General features: G+C 49.1%; 1 protein-coding gene across 1 annotated transcript; it reads right to left on the reverse strand.

Annotated features, from left to right (window-relative positions):
• Positions 1-334: 334 nt before the first annotated feature.
• Positions 335-3,088, reverse strand: LOC140731495 (zona pellucida sperm-binding protein 4-like). The gene is made up of 9 exons (XM_073052974.1): positions 2,828-3,088; positions 2,463-2,641; positions 2,289-2,386; positions 2,082-2,215; positions 1,815-2,004; positions 1,589-1,736; positions 1,414-1,486; positions 596-703; positions 335-523 (listed from the first exon to the last, which is right to left on the reverse strand). Exons 1-9 carry the CDS (start codon positions 3,045-3,047, stop codon positions 372-374), a joined length of 1,302 nt encoding a protein of 433 aa, XP_072909075.1. The 5' UTR covers positions 3,048-3,088; the 3' UTR covers positions 335-371.
• Positions 3,089-19,252: the final 16,164 nt, after the last annotated feature.

Raw genomic sequence — 19,252 nt, forward strand, 5'->3', positions numbered from 1 at the left:
CTGTAAATGCATCCTTACTCCTGCGGAGCCGAGTTTTGATATAGGATTTGGACCCAATAGTTCAGCCATTCGATCTACAGATACTAGACCTGCTGAGTTCAGCCAGCCGTTTCTTCATTCCTCCAATTCAGTACGAATTACCATTCGGAGTTACACTGGCAGCCTGGTGCTCAGCTACCGCTATACAGCACACCCGTGCTGCTGCCACGCTACATGCCCAGCAACTAACAGACCACTAATGACTGACCTTGCTCTATTCAAAACCCCAACAACCCTATTACCCTTTGGGAAAGGGAGCGAGCCCGGGGGCAATAAAGAGCCACTAGAGGCGGCATCAGTCACAACATCAGTTTATTCACCAATGCAAACATCTACAGTTCCATGGATTTGCCTACAGAGCCCGCCCTGATACCCGCCTCCTGCTTCCACAAAGCCACAGTGCCGACCAACAGGGATACGGAGATCAGAGCTGCCCCGGCCGCCACTCCAGGAAGGACCCAGGACAGGGAATCAACAGCAGCGTCTGTGGGAACAAGACAGGGTTAGAGCGGCACTGGGTATCCACGCACCGGCCAGTTACAGGCAGCCCATTTACCTCCATGCCCTTGGAGTTCGGTAGACAAGCGTTCCTCATCTTCCAGAATGATGGGCCCAGCAGCTGCCATCAAGGTCCCAGCTCGCTCATCGGTGCTTCTTCGTCTCTCTGTGGGGGGGGGGGGGGGGGGGGGGAGAGAGAGAGAAGGGCGCAGAATTGTTTCCAGTGGTTGACCAGTCTGATCTTCGGGTGAGGGTGGGGCCCGTTTATCGCCAAAGATTAGAGGCTGTGAGTGAAAGTTCGAGGTGTCTAGGTCATCCCCAGCGTACGATAAAGTGACATCAAGAGTCAGGATGAAGGCGACGCTCATCTCAATCATACCGGACCAATACGGAGTTAGGACGATATGTACAGTCACTGCTAGACCACAACTGTAATATGTACAGTTCTGGTCGCCCGTTACAGCAAAGACATCAATGAGCTAGAGCAGATACCGAATATCAACGACAATGAGGGTTTTGTATTCGGAGAGGCTGGAGCACGGGACTTGGGATCATAAGAGCCGAGTGGCGGCCTTGGATGCGTGTAGAAAGGTTGAACAGCCAAGTTCGGTGACGAGCCTACACCCCAGGAAAGTACTGATTAAAGCGAGGCGACAGCGTGCGGGGATTAGTGGAATTATCCCGTCAGCTGGCAAGTTGGAAACTGGCACCGTCAGTTGGCAAATTGGTATAGCTCACCAACTCATCCAATGGTCTTTGGGATTACCGGCACCACGTGAACCGCGGACGTTCATTGTCTCGGCCAAATGGTAAAGGAAAATAAGGGGATCCGGTCTGCGACTCCAGCCCGCAGAATCCTGGAGACCCGGTACTTACTCTGGCTACAGGGCGCCGTGCAGTTCTCTCGAGCAGGAGGCGAGCAGACCTCAGCGCTGCAGTGGAGATAAACCTGCAAACAGAGCGGGACGATCAGTGCCTCAGCATCCGTGGGGGACAGGGGCCGCCCCACTCACCGACACACGGGCAAGACCAGAGCGCGCCGGAAACTCACCTCCCCGCTCAGAGCGCGGGCCGACAGCCGGTCCCAGAAAGCGAAAGTGTTGACTACAAACCGCTTATGGTGCGTTGGAAAGCGCAGATGGGAAGCGGCGTCCACCGGGACCAGACGGGTTTGGTAGTTGTCACCAGCGAATGGGCACCTGGAACAGAAAGGGTGCGATCAATGGGGAAATGCGCCAGGAGCGTCACAGTAGTTCCCTCCCCAGTCCGATTCTCACCTATCCACCACAAGGTCCCAGCGGAGACCCGAATGCGGCTCGGGCCCGGGGGTCGCCCAACACTCATTGAGAACCAGCACAAGGGACGGGTCGTTGCGGTCCAGGACAAGAACCTCTACGAACAGGGGGTCTCGCAGCACACTCACGATCGGGTAGTCACGGGCCGCATACCAACTCCTGTAGCCGCCATCTGTAGAGAGAAAGATGAATAGCCACTATTTGCGGGGAGCCGACGTTTGGACACCACTCATCGTGAGCACTCAATACCTCGCGCTATTCTCAGCTCCAGCAACAGGGGGCCGACCTCAGCGGCCGGCAGTGGCGGAGGAAGGGTGTAAGCACGGGGCGTCACCTCAAGGTCGGACTTCTGATTTCCCCGGTAACTGCACTGCACATGGAGCCTGCAAGACAACGGACAGGGTTACAGTCCCGTTCCTCACCTGCGTTCACCACTACTTGTGCTCCCACACTCACCTGAAGGTACTGTCCCGACTCACCGAGCCAAGAGTTCCACCCAAGATCTCAAACTGTCCCAACACGTCCGTTTCATACACAACCTTTCCTCCGTCCACCTACAGAAGATAACAGACCATGAGCACCCAGCATTCCCCACCTCCCTCTCACCCACACCCGCAGCCCAATACCTACCCGCTGAGTGGTGCCACACTCGGTGAGCGCAAACTGGAAGAGTACGGTGTAGGCAGAAACCGCGGCAGGGCGGCACTCGGCCCCGGTCCCATTCTGAACATACACCGTGCTCAGGTTCACGGGAGGCAGCGTCAGGTTCTTGGAGATGGCTACCAAAACCCGTCCGTCCTTAGTACACACTAATGGAGGGGGAAAATGAGTTGTGACACTCGCTGAGGAGCAAGCGCCCACGATCGAAAGAACAGAAACTCGCGCGTTCCAGGGGTGGTCTCGCAACAACCCATAATCAGCTCCCTCTCCCGGGGTTAGAAACTCCAACGTGGAGAGTGGACCCCGACTGCATGGGTGGGCTGGCCAATACTTACCAGGAAGATTGTCTAATGAATAGAAACACGCTGGTACATCCATAGTCCCCTCATCAAAGCAGCAACCTCTTAAAACACACTCGCGCCTGGAAATTCCCTCAAATCCGCAGACTTTGCGGAAATGGGGAGACAGCCAGCATTTATTGATGGGACGAACAGAGGGCGGCTGTACGGAACAGAACGCAACAACACTCAAACCTAGAACCCACAGTGCATTCATCACGCTAAGTCTAACCTCCCAGGTGAGTGAGACTGGAGAGCGGTCTCGCCCTCTTTCGGCCAGCAAGTGTCCCCAATCAGCCGCTGGTCCCACCGCCCGTGGCCTCGTGCATTCCCACGGGACCCTCGGGGAAAAGCCAGTGGTCAAACAACCAATAAAGGTGTTTATCTCCAGCAAGTGACCAGGAAACTCCTCTCTTAAAGGGACCCCAAATTTATTGTTGGTTGCCTGTCATACCTACTGATGACAGGAGAATCTGCGGTTCTGGGACAGTTCCAGTGAATCTCGGATTTGCGGGTCCAGTCGCTACAAACTAGGGCCTTTCCTGACTCTGCCTCGTCCTTCCCTTCCCTCTTCACGAAGCGTTTGCAGAACCGCTGTTCTGGCAGTTGATTTCATCCACCCATTTCACCGTGTCATACTTCACTTCCTACGACAGGATGCCCCCGTCTCGCTGGGCTATGAAGCCCGTAAATACCCTCACCCGGTTTAGCCGGCCTGTCCAAGCGGTGGGCCGGGTGCGGCCACTGTCAGACGCAAACAACTACTTGGATCCACAGGGGGAGCGAAGGGTGCAGTGGGGACTAAAGGTGAAATGGCCCAGAATGGACGTTAGGAGACCCCTCACAGGAGGAGCCACCTATCACTGTACATCCCACGCACCCCTAAATACCGCGCATTTATTGTTTTCTCATTATTCTGGGCAGAGAATTATGCCCACTTGCACGATTTGGGTGAATCACTTTTACATGATATAACCATATAACAATTACAGCATGGAAACAGGCCATCTTGGCCCTTCTAGTCCGTGCCGAACGCTTACTCTCACCTAGTCCCACCTACCTGCACTCAGCCCATAACCCTCCATTCCTTTCCTGTCCATATACCTATGCAATTTTTTTAAAATGACAAAATCGAACCTGCCTCTACCACTTCTACTGGTCTCATGTTACCCTTAAACTTTTGCCCCCTGTGGTGAACTGCATATACCTGTCTGGACATGCCCCCCCCCCCCCCCACTGCTCCTGTGGCTCCTCCCACAGACCCCGGTATAAAGACGATTGGGGCCTGAGCCCTGCCCTCAGTCTCCAGGATGTAGTATGGTGGTCAATTGCTGCTTGTTCTTTCTTCCAGTCAATAAAAGCTGATATCTTGCCTCACGTCTCAGAGAGTTATTGATGGTGCATCACCCCCTAACTCTCAACTCATGTCCTCTTGTTTGAATCTTCCCTACTCTCAATGGAAAAAGCCTATCCATGTCAACTCGATCTATCCCCCTCATAATTTTAAATGCCTCTATCAAGTACCCCCTCAACCCTCTAAGCTCCAAAGAATAAAGACCTAACTTGTTCAACCTTTCTCTGTAACTTAGGTGCTGAAACCCAGGAAACATTCTAGTAAATCTCCTCTGTACTCTCTCTATTTTGTTGACAACTTTCCTATAATTCAATGACCAGAACTGTACACAATACTCCAAATTCGGCCTTACCAATGCCTTGTACAATTTTAACATTACATCCCAACTCCTATACTCAATGCTCTGATTTATAAAGGCCAGCATACCAAAAGCTTTTTTCACCACCCTATCCACATGAGATGCCACCTTCAGGGAACTGTGCACCATTATTCCTAGATCACTCTGTTCTACTGCATTCTTCAATACCCTACCATTTACCATGTATGTCCTATTTGGATTATTCCTACCAAAATATAGCACCTCACACTTACCAGCATTAATCTCCATCTGCCATCTTTCAGCCCACTCTTCTAACTGGCCTAAATCTCTCTGCAAGCTTTGAAAACCTACTTCATTATCCACAACACCACCTATCTTAGTATCATCTGCATACTTACAATCCAATTTACCACCCAATCATCCAGATCATTAATGTAAATGACAAACAACAATGGACCCAGTACAGATCCCTAAGGCACACCACTAGTCACCGGCCTCCAACCTGACAAACAGTTATCCACCACTACTCTCTGGCATCTCCCATCCAGCCACTGTTGAATCCATTTTACTACTTCAATATTAATACCTAATGATTGAACCTTCCTAACTAACCTTCCGTTTGGAACCTTGTCAAAGGCCTGACTGATAATTGGTACAACTCGTCTGCTATTGATGTAATAGAGCAGCACTGAAAACAGGACCTGCTTTCAGCAGGAGAAAGCACTGAAAAAAATGGAAGAATTATTAGGCACTGAACGGTTTATTCTTGCAATTTTTTTTATTATGCAGAAAAGAAATCTTGCCCGAGGAAGGTGTTTACCCATACTTGTCGCATTTCTTTGCTTTAGACCTTGTAAAAGGACTAGGTAGGAAAGAGATTGTCAAATGTGTTCAGGAAAGTTTCCTTAATCAGCACGTAGAGAGTGTGTGCTTCTTGATCTGCTATTAGGGAAGCTGACAAGAAGTTTGTGTCGAGTAGACTTAGCATCTAGTGATCACAATGCCATGAATTTCAAAGTAAACATGCAAAAGGGTAGTTCAGCTCCGTGGGTTGAAATTCTAAATTGGAGAAAGGCCAATTTTGATGGTATCAGCAATGATCTGTTAAGTTTAGATTGGAACAGGCTGCTTTCTGGCAAAGGTGTACTTGGTAAGTAGAAGGGTTTCCAAAGTGAAATTTTGAGACTACAAAGCGTGTACATGCCTGTCAGAATCAAAGGTAAAGATGTAGGGAAACTTGGTTTTCAAGTGATGTTGAGGCCCTGTTTAAAAGAAAAATGGAGGTGCATGGCAGGTAGGAACAGATGAGGTGTTTATGGAGTATAAGAAATGCCGGAGAACACAGGAAACAAATCGGGGGGGGGGGGGTGCTAAAAGAAGGCATGAGGTTGTCCTGGAAGACAAGGTGAAGGAGAATCCTCAGGACTTCTACAGGTATGTTAGGAGAAAAAGGATTGCAAAGGATAAAAATGGTCCCAGAACAGTAATCCATGTGTGGAGGGAAAACAAACTGGGGATCTTAAATATTTTTTTTTGCATCTGTATTTACTCAGGAGATGGACACAAAGTCTATAGAAGTGAGGCAAAGTGGCAACAAAGTTATGGATTCTAAACAGATTACAGAGGAAGAGGTGTTTGCTGTCCTGAGGACAATCAGGGAGAGTAAATCCCCAGGTTCTGACAATGTGTTCCCTTGCACTCTGTGGGAGGCAAGTGCAGAAATTGCAGGGGCCCTAGCGAAGGTATTTCAATTGTCCTTTGTGACAGGAGATGCACCAGAGGATTGGAAGATAGCTATTGTAATTCTGTTCAAGAAAGGTTCTAAACTTAAACCAGGAAATTATAGACCTGACAGAGGTGTATAAGATGATGAGAGGCATTGATCATGTGGATAGCCAGAGGCTTTTTCCCAGGGCTGAAATGGCTATCACGAGAGGGCACAGTTTTGAGGTGCTTGGAAGTGGGTACAGAGGAGATGTCAGGGGTAAATTTTTTACACAGAGAGTGGTGAGTGAGTGGAATGGGCTGCCGACAATGGTGGTGGAGGCGCATACGATAGGGTCTTTTAAGAGACCCCTGGACAGGTATATGCAGCTTAGAAAATAGAGGCCTATGGGTAACCCTAGGTAACTTCTCAGGTAAGGACATGTTCAGCACAGCTTTGTGGGCCGAAGGGCCTGTATTGTGCTGTAGGTTTTCTATGTTTCTATTTAGGTAGGTATTTGGATAGACATGGACTGATTAAGCATAGTCAACATGGCTTTGTATATAGTAGGTCGTGTCTAAACAATAGTATAGATTTTTCAAGGAAGTTACCAGGAAAGTGGATGGAGGCAAGGCAATGGATAGATGGCATTTGACAAGTTATCACATGGGAGGCTGGTCAAGAAGGTTCAGTCGCTCGGCATTCATGATGAGGTAGTAAATTGGATTAGACATTGGCTTTGTGGGAGAAGCCAGAGAGAGGTGGTAGAGGGCTGCCCCTCTGACTGGAGGTCTGTAATTAGTTGTGTGCCACAGGGATCGGCCTGGGGTCCATTGTCATTTGACATCTCTATCAACAATCTGGATGATAATGTGGTTAACTGGGTCAGCATGTTTGCAGATGACTCCAAGAGTGGAGGAGTAGTGAACAGCAAGGAAGACTATCATGGCTTGCAGTGGGATCTGGACCAGCTGGAAAGATGGGCTGAAAAATGGCAGATGAAATTTAATGGAGACAAGTGCAAGGTGTTGCACTTCGGTAGGGCCAACCAGGGTAGGTCTTACGCAGTGAACGCTAAGGCACTGGGGAGTGTGATAGAACAGAGAAATCTGGGAATACAGGTGTATAATTCATCCAAAGTGACATCACAGTTAGCTATGGATATAAAGAAAGCTTTGGGCTTTTGGCCTTCATAGATCAATGTACTGAGTACAGGAAATGGGACTTTATGTTGAAGTTGTATAATACATTGGTGAGGCTTAATTTGGAGTATTGTGTACAGTTTTGGTCACCTGCCTACAGGAAAGATATAAATAGGGTTGAAAGAGTACAGAGAAAATTTACAAGGATGTTACATAGAAACAAAGAAAAACTACATCACAATACATTTCAGCCTACAATGCTGTGCTGAACATGTACTTACTTCAGAAATCACCTAGGGTTACCATAGACCTCAATTTTACTAAACTCCACATACCTATCAAGGAGTCTCTTAAAAGACCCTATCATATCCACCTCATTCACCATTGCCAGCAGCCTATTCCACGCACTCACCACTCTCTGCATAAAAAACTTACCCCCGACATCTCCTCTGTACCTTACTTCCAAACACTTTTAAACTGTGCCCTCTCGTGATAGCTATTTCAGCCCTGGGAAAAATCCACTTCAGCAACCTCTGTCATGACACTGGGGTGTAGTCCATCTGGCTCAGATGACTCATTCACCTTCAGACCTTTGAGTTTGCCTAGCACTTTATCCTTTGTATTAGCAATGACATTCACTCCTGCGCCCTGACCTCTGGCACACTGTTGGTGTCTTCCTCAGTGAAGGCAGATGCAAAGTACCCATTAAGGTCATGTCATTTCTTTGTCCCCCATTACTACCTCACCAGCATCATTTTCCAGTGGTCCAATATCAACTCTCACCTCCTTTTTACTCTTTATATAACTGTAAAAACTTTTAGTGTCCCACTTTATATTATTGGCTAGTTTACTCTCCTATTCCCTCTTTTCCTTTCTTATAGCTTTTTTAGTTGTCTTTTGTTGAATTTTAAAAGCTTCCCAATCATCCAACTTCCCACTTACTTTTATGCCCTTTCCTCGGCTTTTATGCAGTCTCTTTTTTTTGGGGGGTGGGCAAGAGTTCCAGCCCACAGCGGTGAGAGCAGACAATGATGGAAAACGTGCTTGTCTGGGAGAAGAAAACACAAAGTATAGGTAACTTGGCAAAGTACTGGGGAAAGATGGGGAGGGGGTGCGGGGTGGATTATGGTTTGTAACTCCAAAATATAAAATTAATTGGGAAAAGAAATCAAGGGGGTCTGGAATGCGAGTTTAACGTTTTCACTTTTACGGAGGCACGTCTGTGTGACATGGTGTTGGGATAACTTATGCCATGCACATATTTTAAATGAGACCCATACTGAATTATTTAAAGAACAAAGTATACTTAATAAAACAATATATTTGCAATATTACTGAAATACTAAATTCACACCACTCCTCTCTGCTTATAGCTATAAACAACTTAATAAACTCTAACTCAAAATAGAATGCATCTCAACTTATCTATATCTAGACATCCAGAGCATAGTAAACTTTAAATTGTCCCATGCAGGTCTACTCTTGTGGGATAATGTCTTTCTTGACAAGGGGGGTCACTCTGCCTGGCAGGCGAGACTTGTGGCTGTGAAATAATCACAGGTTCTGGGCCCTCCTCTGTGGTGTTTGTAGGAGTTGATGCTTGGAACGCAGGAACTGGTTCTGACAGCTCCGGACACTTTAATTCTCGTTGCTCAAAAGTGCCCAATCAGCATTTCCATGCTTAGTCATCCTCTTGAATTCAAGCTTGTAGCTGTGAAACAAAACCCATTTCTGCATTTGTGCGGCTGCTGTTCATGGAACACCTCCCGTGGACTGAAAATGGACACTTGTGGGTGGTCACATGGGTAAACCCTCACCCATTGCTGACACACTCCACACCCCAGGCCCCGGGATGGAGAGGAAGTGGTGCGGCTGCTGGATTGGTGTGAGAACAGCCTGAATGTGGAGAAGACAAAGGAAACCATTGTGGACTTCAGGAAGGTGCAGATGAACCATCCCCCTCTGCAAACACATGGCTCCTCTGCAGAGAGAGTTAAGTGCACCAGGTTCCTGGGAGTTCACCTCCAGGAACACGAAGGCAAAGCAGTGCCTCCACTTCCTAAGAAGAGGCATGCAAGGCCCCCCTCCCATCTTAACTGCGTTTTACAGGAGCACCATTGAGAGCGTCCTGACAAGTTGCATCTCCATCAGGTATGGGAGCAGTTGAACATCAGAGCTGAAGTCCCTACAAAGGACTGTGAGAACAACTGAGAGGATCACAGGGGTTTCTCTACCATCCATCAGAAACATTTATCAGGACGGTTGCATATGCAGGGCCCTTACTATTATTAAGGATCCCATCCATCCATCCAGCATCCTCTGAATTTCAGGCAGGAGACTACAATGCATAAAAACAAGAACGGTCAAGATGGGAAACAGTTTCCTCCCTGGCTTCTGAACTCTCGGCTGCATCGTGTTCACAGTGTCACCGGTTCATCTGTTCTGTACCTTCCAATATTTAAAATTAATGCACTTTAGTTTGTTATTTATGTGTGATTCATTTGTAGATTTTACCTGTACCTTCACAAGTTATTGTGTGTAATGTGTGTTATGTATTGGCGTGTGGCCTATTGGGCAAGGCATCAGACTAGTAACCTGAAGGTCACTAGTTCGAGCCTCAGCTGAGGAAGCGTGTTTGTGTCCTTGAGCAAGGCACTTAACAACACATTGCTCTGCGACATCACCGGTGCCAGGCTGCATGGGTCCTAGTGCCCTTCCCTTGGACAACATCGGTGGCGTGGAGAGGGGAAGGCCTGCAGCTTGGGCAACTGCCAGTCTCCCATACAACCCTGCCCAGGCCTGCACCCTTGAAACTCCAGGCATAGATCCATGGTCTCTCGAGACCAACGGATGCCACCACCAGTATTGCTGTGCTTTACACCCTAGTTTGAAGAAACATTGTCTCATTATACATACATTATATATATGTGTGTGTGTGTGTGTGTGTGTGTGTGTGTGTGTGTGTGTGTGTGTGTGTGTGTGTGTGTGTGTGTGTGTGTGTGTGAGAGAGAGAGAGAGAGGGAGAGAGAGTGTGTCAAGTTTATTGTCATTTTGACCATAAGCTGCTGGTTCCTTCAGGACCCTGGTGCTACATGAAACAACACAAAACAAGGCAATAGGCACAGTAGAGGACAAATTACAATACAATAGTAAATAATGTAGATATCAGTCTAGAGGAGTCTGATGGCTTGAGGGAAGAAACTGTTGCACAGTCCGGTTGTGAGAGCCCAAATACTTCGGTACTTTTTGCCAGATGGCAGGAGGGAGAAGAGTTTCTGTGAGGGGTGCGTGGGGTCCTTCACAATACTGTTAGATTTGCGGGTGCAGTGTTGTGGTGTAAATGTCTCTAATGGCGGGAAGAGAGACTCCGATGATCTTCTCAGCTGACCTCACTATCCACTGCAGGATCTTGCGATCCAAGATGGTGCAATTTCCGAACCAGGCAGTGATGCAGCTGCTCAGGATGCTCTCAATACAACCCCTGTAGAATGTGATGAGGATGGGGGGTGGGAGATGGACTTTTCTCAGCCTTCGCAAAAAGTAGAGAAGCTGCTGGGCTTTCTTTGCTATGGAGCTGGTGTTGAGGGACCAGGTGAGATTCTCAGTCAGGTGAACACCAAGAAATTTGGTGCTCTTTACGATCTCTACCACGGAGCCATTGATGTTCAGCGGGGAGTGGTCGCTCCGTGCCCTCCTGAAGTCAACAACCATCTCTTTTGTTTTGTTCACATTAAGAGACAGGTTGTTGGCTCTGCACCAGTCCGTTAGCCGCTGCACCTCCTCTCTGTAAGCTGACTCGTCGTTCTTGCTGATGAGACCCACCATGGTCATGCCATCGGTGAACTTGATGATATGGTTCGAGCTGTGTGTTGCAGCACAGTCGTGGGTCAGCAGAGTGAACAGCAGTGGACTGAGCACACAGCCCTGGGGGGCCCCCGTGCTCAGTGTGATGGTGTTGGAGATGCTGCCTCCGATCCGGACTGACTGAGATCTCCCAGTCAGGAAGTCTAGGATCCAGTTGCAGAGGGAGGTGTTCAGGCCCAGTAGGCTCAGCTTTCCAATCAGTTTCTGAGGGATGATTGTGTTGAATGCTGAACTAAAGTCTATGAACAGCATTTGAGCGTACGAGTCTTTTTTGTCCAGGTGGGTTAGGGCCAGGTGGCAATGCCATCGTCTGCTGAACGGTTGGGACGGCACGTGAACTGCAGGGGGTCCAGTGAGGGGGGCAGCAGGGTCTTGATATGCCTCATGATGAGCCTCTCGAAACACTTCATGATGATGAATGTGAATGCAATGGGACGGTAGACGTTGAGGCAGGACACTGAAGACTTCTTCGGCACGGGGACGATGGTGGCGGCCTTGAAGCACGTTGGAATGGTGGCGTTGCTCAGGGAGATGCTGAGGATGTCAGTGAGATGTGTGTGTGTGTGTGTGTGTGTGTGTGTGTGTGTGTGTGTGTGTGTGTGTGTGTGTGTGTGTGTGTGTGTGTGTGTGTGTGTGTGTGTGTGTGTGTGCGTGAGTGAGTGAGTGGTTTGTGTGTGAGTGAGTGTGTGTGTGTGTGTGTGAGAGAGCAAGTGAGTGTGTGTGTGAGTGAGTGAGTGTGTGTGTGAGTGTCTGTGTGTGGTGTGTGTGAGTGAGTGTCTGTGTGTGTGTGTGTGTGTGTGAGCGAGTGAGTGTGTGAGAGTGAGTGAGAGTATGCGCGCGCGTGTGTGTGAGTGTGTGTGTGTGTCTATGTGTGGTGTGTGTGAGAGTGAGTGAGTGTGTGTGCGTGTGTGTGTGAGTGTGTGCATGAGTGTCTGTGTGTGGTGTGTGAGTGAGTGAGTGTGTGTGTGAGTGCCTGTGTGTGTGTGTGTGTGAGTGAGTGAGTGTGTGTGTGTGTGTGAGTGAGTGAGTGGTTTGTGTGTGAGTGAGTGGTTTGTGTGTGAGTGAGTGTGTGTGTGTGTGAGAGCAAGTGAGTGTGTGTGTGAGAGCAAGTGAGTGTGTGTGTGAGTGAGTGAGTGTGTGTGTGAGTGTCTGTGTGTGGTGTGTGTGAGTGAGTGTGTGTGTGAGTGTCTGTGTGTGGTGTGTGTGAGTGAGTGTGTGTGTGAGTGTGTGTGTGTGTGTGAGTGTCTGTGTGTGTGTGTGTGTGAGCGAGTGAGTGTGTGTGTGTGAGTGAGTGGTTTGTGTGTGAGTGGTGTGTGTGTGTGTGTATGAGAGCGAGTGAGTGTGTGTGTGAGTGTCTGTGTGTGGTGTGTGAGAGTGAGTGTGTGTGTGTGAGTGTGTGAGTGAGTGTGTGTGTGTGAGTGAGTGAGCGAGTGAGCGTGTGTGAGTGTGTGTGAGTGAGTGTGTGTGTGAGTGAGTGTGTGTGTGAGTGAGTGAGCGTGTGTGTGTGAGTGAGTGTGTGTGTGAGTGAGTGAGTGTGTGTGTGTGTGAGTGAATGAGTATGTGTGTGTGAGTGAATGAGTGAGTGTGTGTGAGTGAGTGAGTGAGTGTGTGTGTGTGTGTGAGTGTGTGTGAGTGTGTGTGTGTGTGTGTGTGTATAGTTAAACGGCAATAAACCTGACAAAATCAGACTCAAGGCTGCTCTGTCGCTCTTTGCTCGTTTCCATAGAAGCTGCCTGGCCTGCTGAGTTCCTCCAGCACTTTGTGTGTGTGCTTGGATTTTCTTGTATTTTCCTCTTTGTCTGTCTGTTTGCAGTAATTTTCTGCAAGGTAAGGAATGTGATACAAAGGTTATGGGACGTTCACGTGCTTCATTCCTCCCTCCACCCCCCTGCTCCCATTCCATCATCCTGTTTGTGAGTGACAGGTTGAATCCACGGAAAGCACCCGGTACAACCAAGTGGCTGGTGTACTTACGGATATCTTTAACCTTTTTTTCCCTGCCAGCGACAGTGGTGGGGCCGGATATGATAGGGTCTTTTACGAGACTCCTGGATAGGTACATGGAGCTTAGAAAAATAGAGGGCTATAGGTAACCCTAGGTAATTTCTAAAGAAAGTGCATATTCAGCACAGCATTGCGGGCTGAAGGGCCTGTATTGTTCAGTAGGTTTTTAAGTTCCTATATTTCTAAAAGGTAATATTCAGTGCTTCACTGGTGGTCTCAGCAAGACCCTACATAATTCAGCCTCAGGCAATATTGGCCTGTATGGGTTGCGACCCCTGGCTACATGAAGGAGCCCTCCCATGACAGGTACCAGGTCTGTATACTGAGGATAGAAGACCAGCACTCGCCATTTCCCTTTACAGCCCTGTAGGTGACAACATGACGGACAACAAAGCTTGAGATCAGCCGTGACCCTATTGAATGGCGGAGCAGGCTCAACGGGCCAGGTGGCCTATGCCATCTACGGTTCCTATTTCTCATCTTCTTATGTTCAGCTTCTCTTTCAGAAGGCAATTGCATGAAGTGTCGCTGCAAACTCATAAAACAGCTCGGCCTTGGGCTAGAACAACTGGCAGACAGAAACAATCTACTTTGCACTTCAAGCCTGCCCTTACTTAACAACACACACAAAATGCTGGATGAACTCAGCAGGTCAGGCAGCATCTATGGAGAGGAACAGACAGTCGACGTTTTGGGTTGAGACCCTTCATCAGGACTGGAAAGGACAGGGGAACAAGCTTGTGCAATCAGATGATGGAGGGATGAAGTAAGATGCTGAGGGGTGATAGGTGGAAAAGGTAAAGGGCTAAATCACCTGCTGTGTTCCTCCAGCAGTTTGTGAGTTGCTCTGGATTTCCAGCATCTCCTGTGATTATTTTCAGCTTCAGCTGATATTTTGGCAGAGTACACTTCCAAATCATTCTGCAAGTAAAGTTTCTGATTAAACTTAACTCACTTATCTGTTATCCTTGCTGACTTTGGAGCTGGACTGACATCTTACCTCTATTTTGTCTTCCAGACCCATCAGCATTTTGGTTTCAACACGTTGCCTCTTCTGGACCATGGAACATTATCTGAACCTGATGCTCAGCCCAAATGTCGACTACTAGAAGACAAGCATTTATGGTGGGGAGGCTGCAAAGTGTGGCCGTGTTTTGTTTTGACTTTAAAAATAGATGTGGGTATCTGCAAAGCATGGCCAGGAGGTAAAGGAGGCACATACTCTAGGGCAGGGGGTTCCCAAACTTTTTAAATACCATGGGCTGAGGGGTCCGTGACCCAGGTTGAGAGCCCCCGATCTTGAGGTATTTAAGGCTTACATAGGCCCGTGAATTTGCAAAGTGTTGTGGGATGTGGACCATGTGCAGGCGGAAGAGATTTGGTGTCAGTCAGTGTGGCACAACATTGTGGGCCTCATGGCTTCCCATGATGCATTGTTCTCCATTAACCCAGACTTGGTATAGAAACACACAAAATGCTGGAGGGATCAGCTGGCCAGAAGGGCCGAGCTCCTTCGACAGCACTGAACAGGAAGGAGGAAGAGCCAGAATAGGAATGCTAGGCGGTAAAGGAGCACAGGCTGGGAGGTGAAAGGTGAGTGGGGGAAGAGCGAGTGAGAAATTGGGAGGTGACAGGTAAAGTCTACAGAAGAAGCAATCTAATAAGGAGAGGAGAGTGGGCCATTGGAGAAAGGGACAGAGGAGGGACCCAGAGAGGTGTGATGGGCCTGTGAGTAGGGAAGGGGTAAGTGGGGAGTCAGAACGGGGATTGAAGGGGGTGGGGAGAAAATATTTTAAGTTAGAGAAATTGATGTTGGTGACGTCAGGCTGGAAGTCTTTTCATGGTTTGTTGACCAGACTGACGGACTGATTCCTGATGGCAGAACCAATCTCTCTTTGCTGCAACGGGGAATGAAACAATGCTGATGTCCTGTACATTTGCAGAATCTGCTCCACTGAAATCCAGTACTGTACATCTCCAACAATCCTCTCCTGGCCCAGTTCACTTTCATTGACACCCTGTGATGGAGAGCACTCAATTTATACACACGGTACACACTCACAGACAGACAGACACACATACATATATACACTCTCACACACACACAAAACTCACACATACACACCCACCCATAGACACATATACACACACACAGACACACACTCTCTCTCTCTCTCTCTCTCATATACACACACACACACATACACACATACACTCTCTCTCACACACACACACACACCCATAGACACACACACACACACAAACTCACACATGCACACTCACACTCACACACACACTCTCACAAACACACTCACACACACACTCATACACACACTCACACACACTCATGCATACGCTTGTCATTTTCCTGTCGTTATGCTGAACGTGCATAATTCAATGTCTTCCTCCTGTTCACTCTCCTCAGAGGTTGCAAAGGATCTGTCTGTCTTCTGCTTTTCCCACCGTACAATTTGGAACATTGCAATGGGCAGATAATTCTGTTTATTTTGTAATACGATTGCATCTACATAGTAAAGCGCATCATATTCTAATTCATATGTCGTCTTTGTGGGTAATTAAAGATGGTCTGGCCCGGGCAGTGCAAATCGGGCCAGAAGGCAGATGATTCTTGGTCAGGAGAGTGAGTTCCAGCCACTGAGAGGCATGTAGCTACAATTCTGTTTTCTGATTGATATCATTTTGTAAATATTGGTAGTTTTCTTTATGTTAATCATTTTTGACACAAAACACCTTTGCACGGAAGTGAACCCAGCCATCATTTATACCAGTGCCTATGAAGAATAATGTGGGCTACCTCAATGACTGTCACCCCGTAGCACTCACATCGACAGTGTTGAAATGCTTTGAGAGGTTGGTCATGACGAGACTGAACTCCTGCCTCAGCAAGGACCCAGATCCATTGCAATTTGCCTATTGCCATAATAGGTCAATGGCAGTCACAATCTCAATGGCTCTTCACACAGCTTTAGGCCACCTGGACAACACAAACCCCGACGTCAGGATGCTGTTCATCGACTATACCAGAGCATTAAATGTATTAAATGCTGAGCTGTAGAATAATAATATAGAAAGAATAATAAGTAAATTGATGACAGAAACTAATAAGTAATTCAGTTCCTGAATTGCTGAGTTTGTGCCTTCAGGCTCCTGTACCTCCTTCCTAACAGGAACAATGAGAAGAGAAGAGGGCACGTTCTGGGTACTGGGGATCCTTAATGGACACTGCCTTTCTGAGACACCGCTCCCTGAAGCGTCTTGGTTACTGCAGAGGCTAGTACCCAAGATGGAGCTGACTAACTTTATGACTTCTTGCAGCTTCTTCAATCCTGTGAGGTTGCAACCCACCCAGCTCCCCCATACCAGACAGCGATGCAGCCTGTCAGAATGCTCCCCCACACCAGACAGTGATGCAGCCTGTCAGAATGCTCCCCCCCCAAAACCAGACAGTGATGCAGCCTGTCAGAATGCTCCCCCCCATACCAGACAGTGATGCAGCCTGTCAGAATGCTCCCCCATACCAGACAGTGATGTAGCATGTCAGAATGCTCCCCCCATACCAGACAGTGATGCAGCCTGTCAGAATGCTTCCCTCACATACCAGACAGTGATGCAGCCTGTCAGAATGCTCCCCCATACCAGACAGTGATGCAGCCTGTCAGAATGCTCCCCCCCATACCAGACAGTGATGCAGCCTGTCAGAATGCTCCCCCATACCAGATAGTGATGCAGCCTGTCAGAATGCTCCCCTCCATACCAGACAGTGATGCAGCCTGTCAGAATGCTCCTCTCCATACCAGACAGTGATGCAGCCTGTCAGAATGCTCCCCCACATACCAGACAGTGATGCAGCCTGTCAGAATGCTCCCCCCATACCAGACAGTGATGCAGCCTGTCAGAATGCTCCCCGCCATACCAGACAGTGATGCAGCCTGTCAGAATGCTCCCCCCCCATACCAGACAGTGATGCAGCCTGTCAGAATGCTCCCCCATACCAGACAGTGATGTAGCCTGTCAGAATGCTCCCCTCCATACCAGACAGTGATGCAGCCTGTCAGAATGCTCCCCCATACCAGACAGTGATGCAGCCTGTCAGAATGCTCCCCCCCATACCAGACAGTGATGCAGCCTGTCAGAATGCTCCCCCATACCAGACAGTGATGCAGCCTGTCAGAATGATCCCCCATACCAGACAGTGATGCAGCCTGTCAGAATGCTCCCCCCCATACCAGACAGTGATGCAGCCTGTCAGAATGCTCCCCCCCATACCAGACAGTGATGCAGCCTGTCAGAATGCTCCCCCATACCAGACAGTGATGCAGCCTGTCAGAATGCTCCCCCATACCAGACAGTGAAGCAGCCTGTCAGAATGCTCCCCTCCCTACCAGACAGTGATGCAGCCTGTCAGAATGCTCCCCCCATACCAGACAGTGATGTAGCATGTCAGAATGCTCCCCCCATACCAGACAGTGATGCAGCCTGTCAGAATGCTCCCCTCCATACCAGACAGTGATGCAGCCTGTCAGAATGATCCCCCATACCAGACAGTGATGCAGCCTGTCAGAATGCTCCCCCCCATACCAGACAGTGATGCAGCCTGTCAGAATGCTCCCCCATACCAGACAGTGATGCAGCCTGTCAGAATGATCCCCCATACCAGACAGTGATGCAGCCTGTCAGAATGCTCCCCCATAACAGACAGTGATGCAGCCTGTCAGAATGCTCCCCTCCCTACCAGACAGTGATGCAGCCTGTCAGAATGCTCTCCCCCATACCAGACAGTGATGCAGCCTGTCAGAATGCTCCCCCATACCAGACAGTGATGCAGCCTGTCAGAATGATCCCCCATACCAGACAGTGATGCAGCCTGTCAGAATGCTCCCCCATACCAGACAGTGATGCAGCCTGTCAGAATGATCCCCCATACCAGACAGTGATGCAGCCTGTCAGAATGCTCCCCCCATACCAGACAGTGATGCAGCCTGTCAGAATGCTCCCCCCCCATACCAGACAGTGATGCAGCCTGTCAGAATGCTCCCCCCATACCAGACAGTGATGCAGCCTGTCAGAATGCTCCCCCCCCATACCAGACAGTGATGCAGCCTGTCAGAATGCTCCCCCCATACCAGACAGTGATGCAGCCTGTCAGAATGATCCCCCATACCAGACAGTGATGCAGCCTGTCAGAATGCTCCCCCATACCAGACAGTGATGCAGCCTGTCAGAATACTCCCCCCCATACCAGACAGTGATGCAGCCTGTCAGAATGCTCCCCCCCCATACCAGACAGTGATGCAGCCTGTCAGAATGCTCCCCCCCCCAAAACCAGACAGTGATGTAGCCTGTCAGAATATTCACCCCCCCATACCAGACAGTGATGTAGCCTGTCAGAATGCTTCCCTCACATACCAGACAGTGATGCAGCCTGTCAGAATGCTCCCCCCCATACCAGACAGTGATGCAGCCTGTCAGAATGCTCCCCCATACCAGACAGTGATGCAGCCTGTCAGAATGCTCCCCCCCATACCAGACAGTGATGCAGCCTGTCAGAATGCTCCCCCATACCAGACAGTGATGCAGCCTGTCAGAATGCTCCCCCCCCATACCAGACAGTGATGCAGCCTGTCAGAATGCTCCCCCATACCAGACAGTGATGCAGCCTGTCAGAATGCTCCCCCCCCATACCAGACAGTGATGCAGCCTGTCAGAATGCTCCCCCATACCAGACAGTGATGCAGCCTGTCAGAATGCTCCCCCATACCAGACAGTGATGCAGCCTGTCAGAATGCTCCCCCATACCAGACAGTGATGCAGCCTGTCAGAATGCTCCCCCATACCAGACAGTGATGCAGCCTGTCAGAATGCTCCCCCATACCAGACAGTGATGTAGCCTGTCAGAATGCTCCCCCCCATACCAGACAGTGATGCAGCCTGTCAGAATGCTCCCCCATACCAGACAGTGATGTAGCCTGTCAGAATGCTCCCCCATACCAGACAGTGATGCAGCCTGTCAGAA

The sequence above is a fragment of the Hemitrygon akajei genome, chromosome 8 (genome assembly GCF_048418815.1).
Source record: "Hemitrygon akajei chromosome 8, sHemAka1.3, whole genome shotgun sequence".
Classification (NCBI taxonomy): domain Eukaryota; kingdom Metazoa; phylum Chordata; class Chondrichthyes; order Myliobatiformes; family Dasyatidae; genus Hemitrygon; species Hemitrygon akajei.

Excerpts from the sequence above, each read along its gene's own strand:
- LOC140731495 (XM_073052974.1), bottom strand. The coding sequence starts at position 3,047 with ATGAATGCACTGTGGGTTCTAGGTTTGAGTGTTGTTGCGTTCTGTTCC. Across the intron at positions 2,642-2,827 it reads TTCATTAGACAATCTTCCTG|TGTGTACTAAGGACGGACGG; the intron begins GTAAGTATTGGC and ends CCCCTCCATTAG. Across the intron at positions 2,005-2,081 it reads GGAGCTGAGAATAGCGCGAG|ATGGCGGCTACAGGAGTTGG; the intron begins GTATTGAGTGCT and ends TTCTCTCTACAG.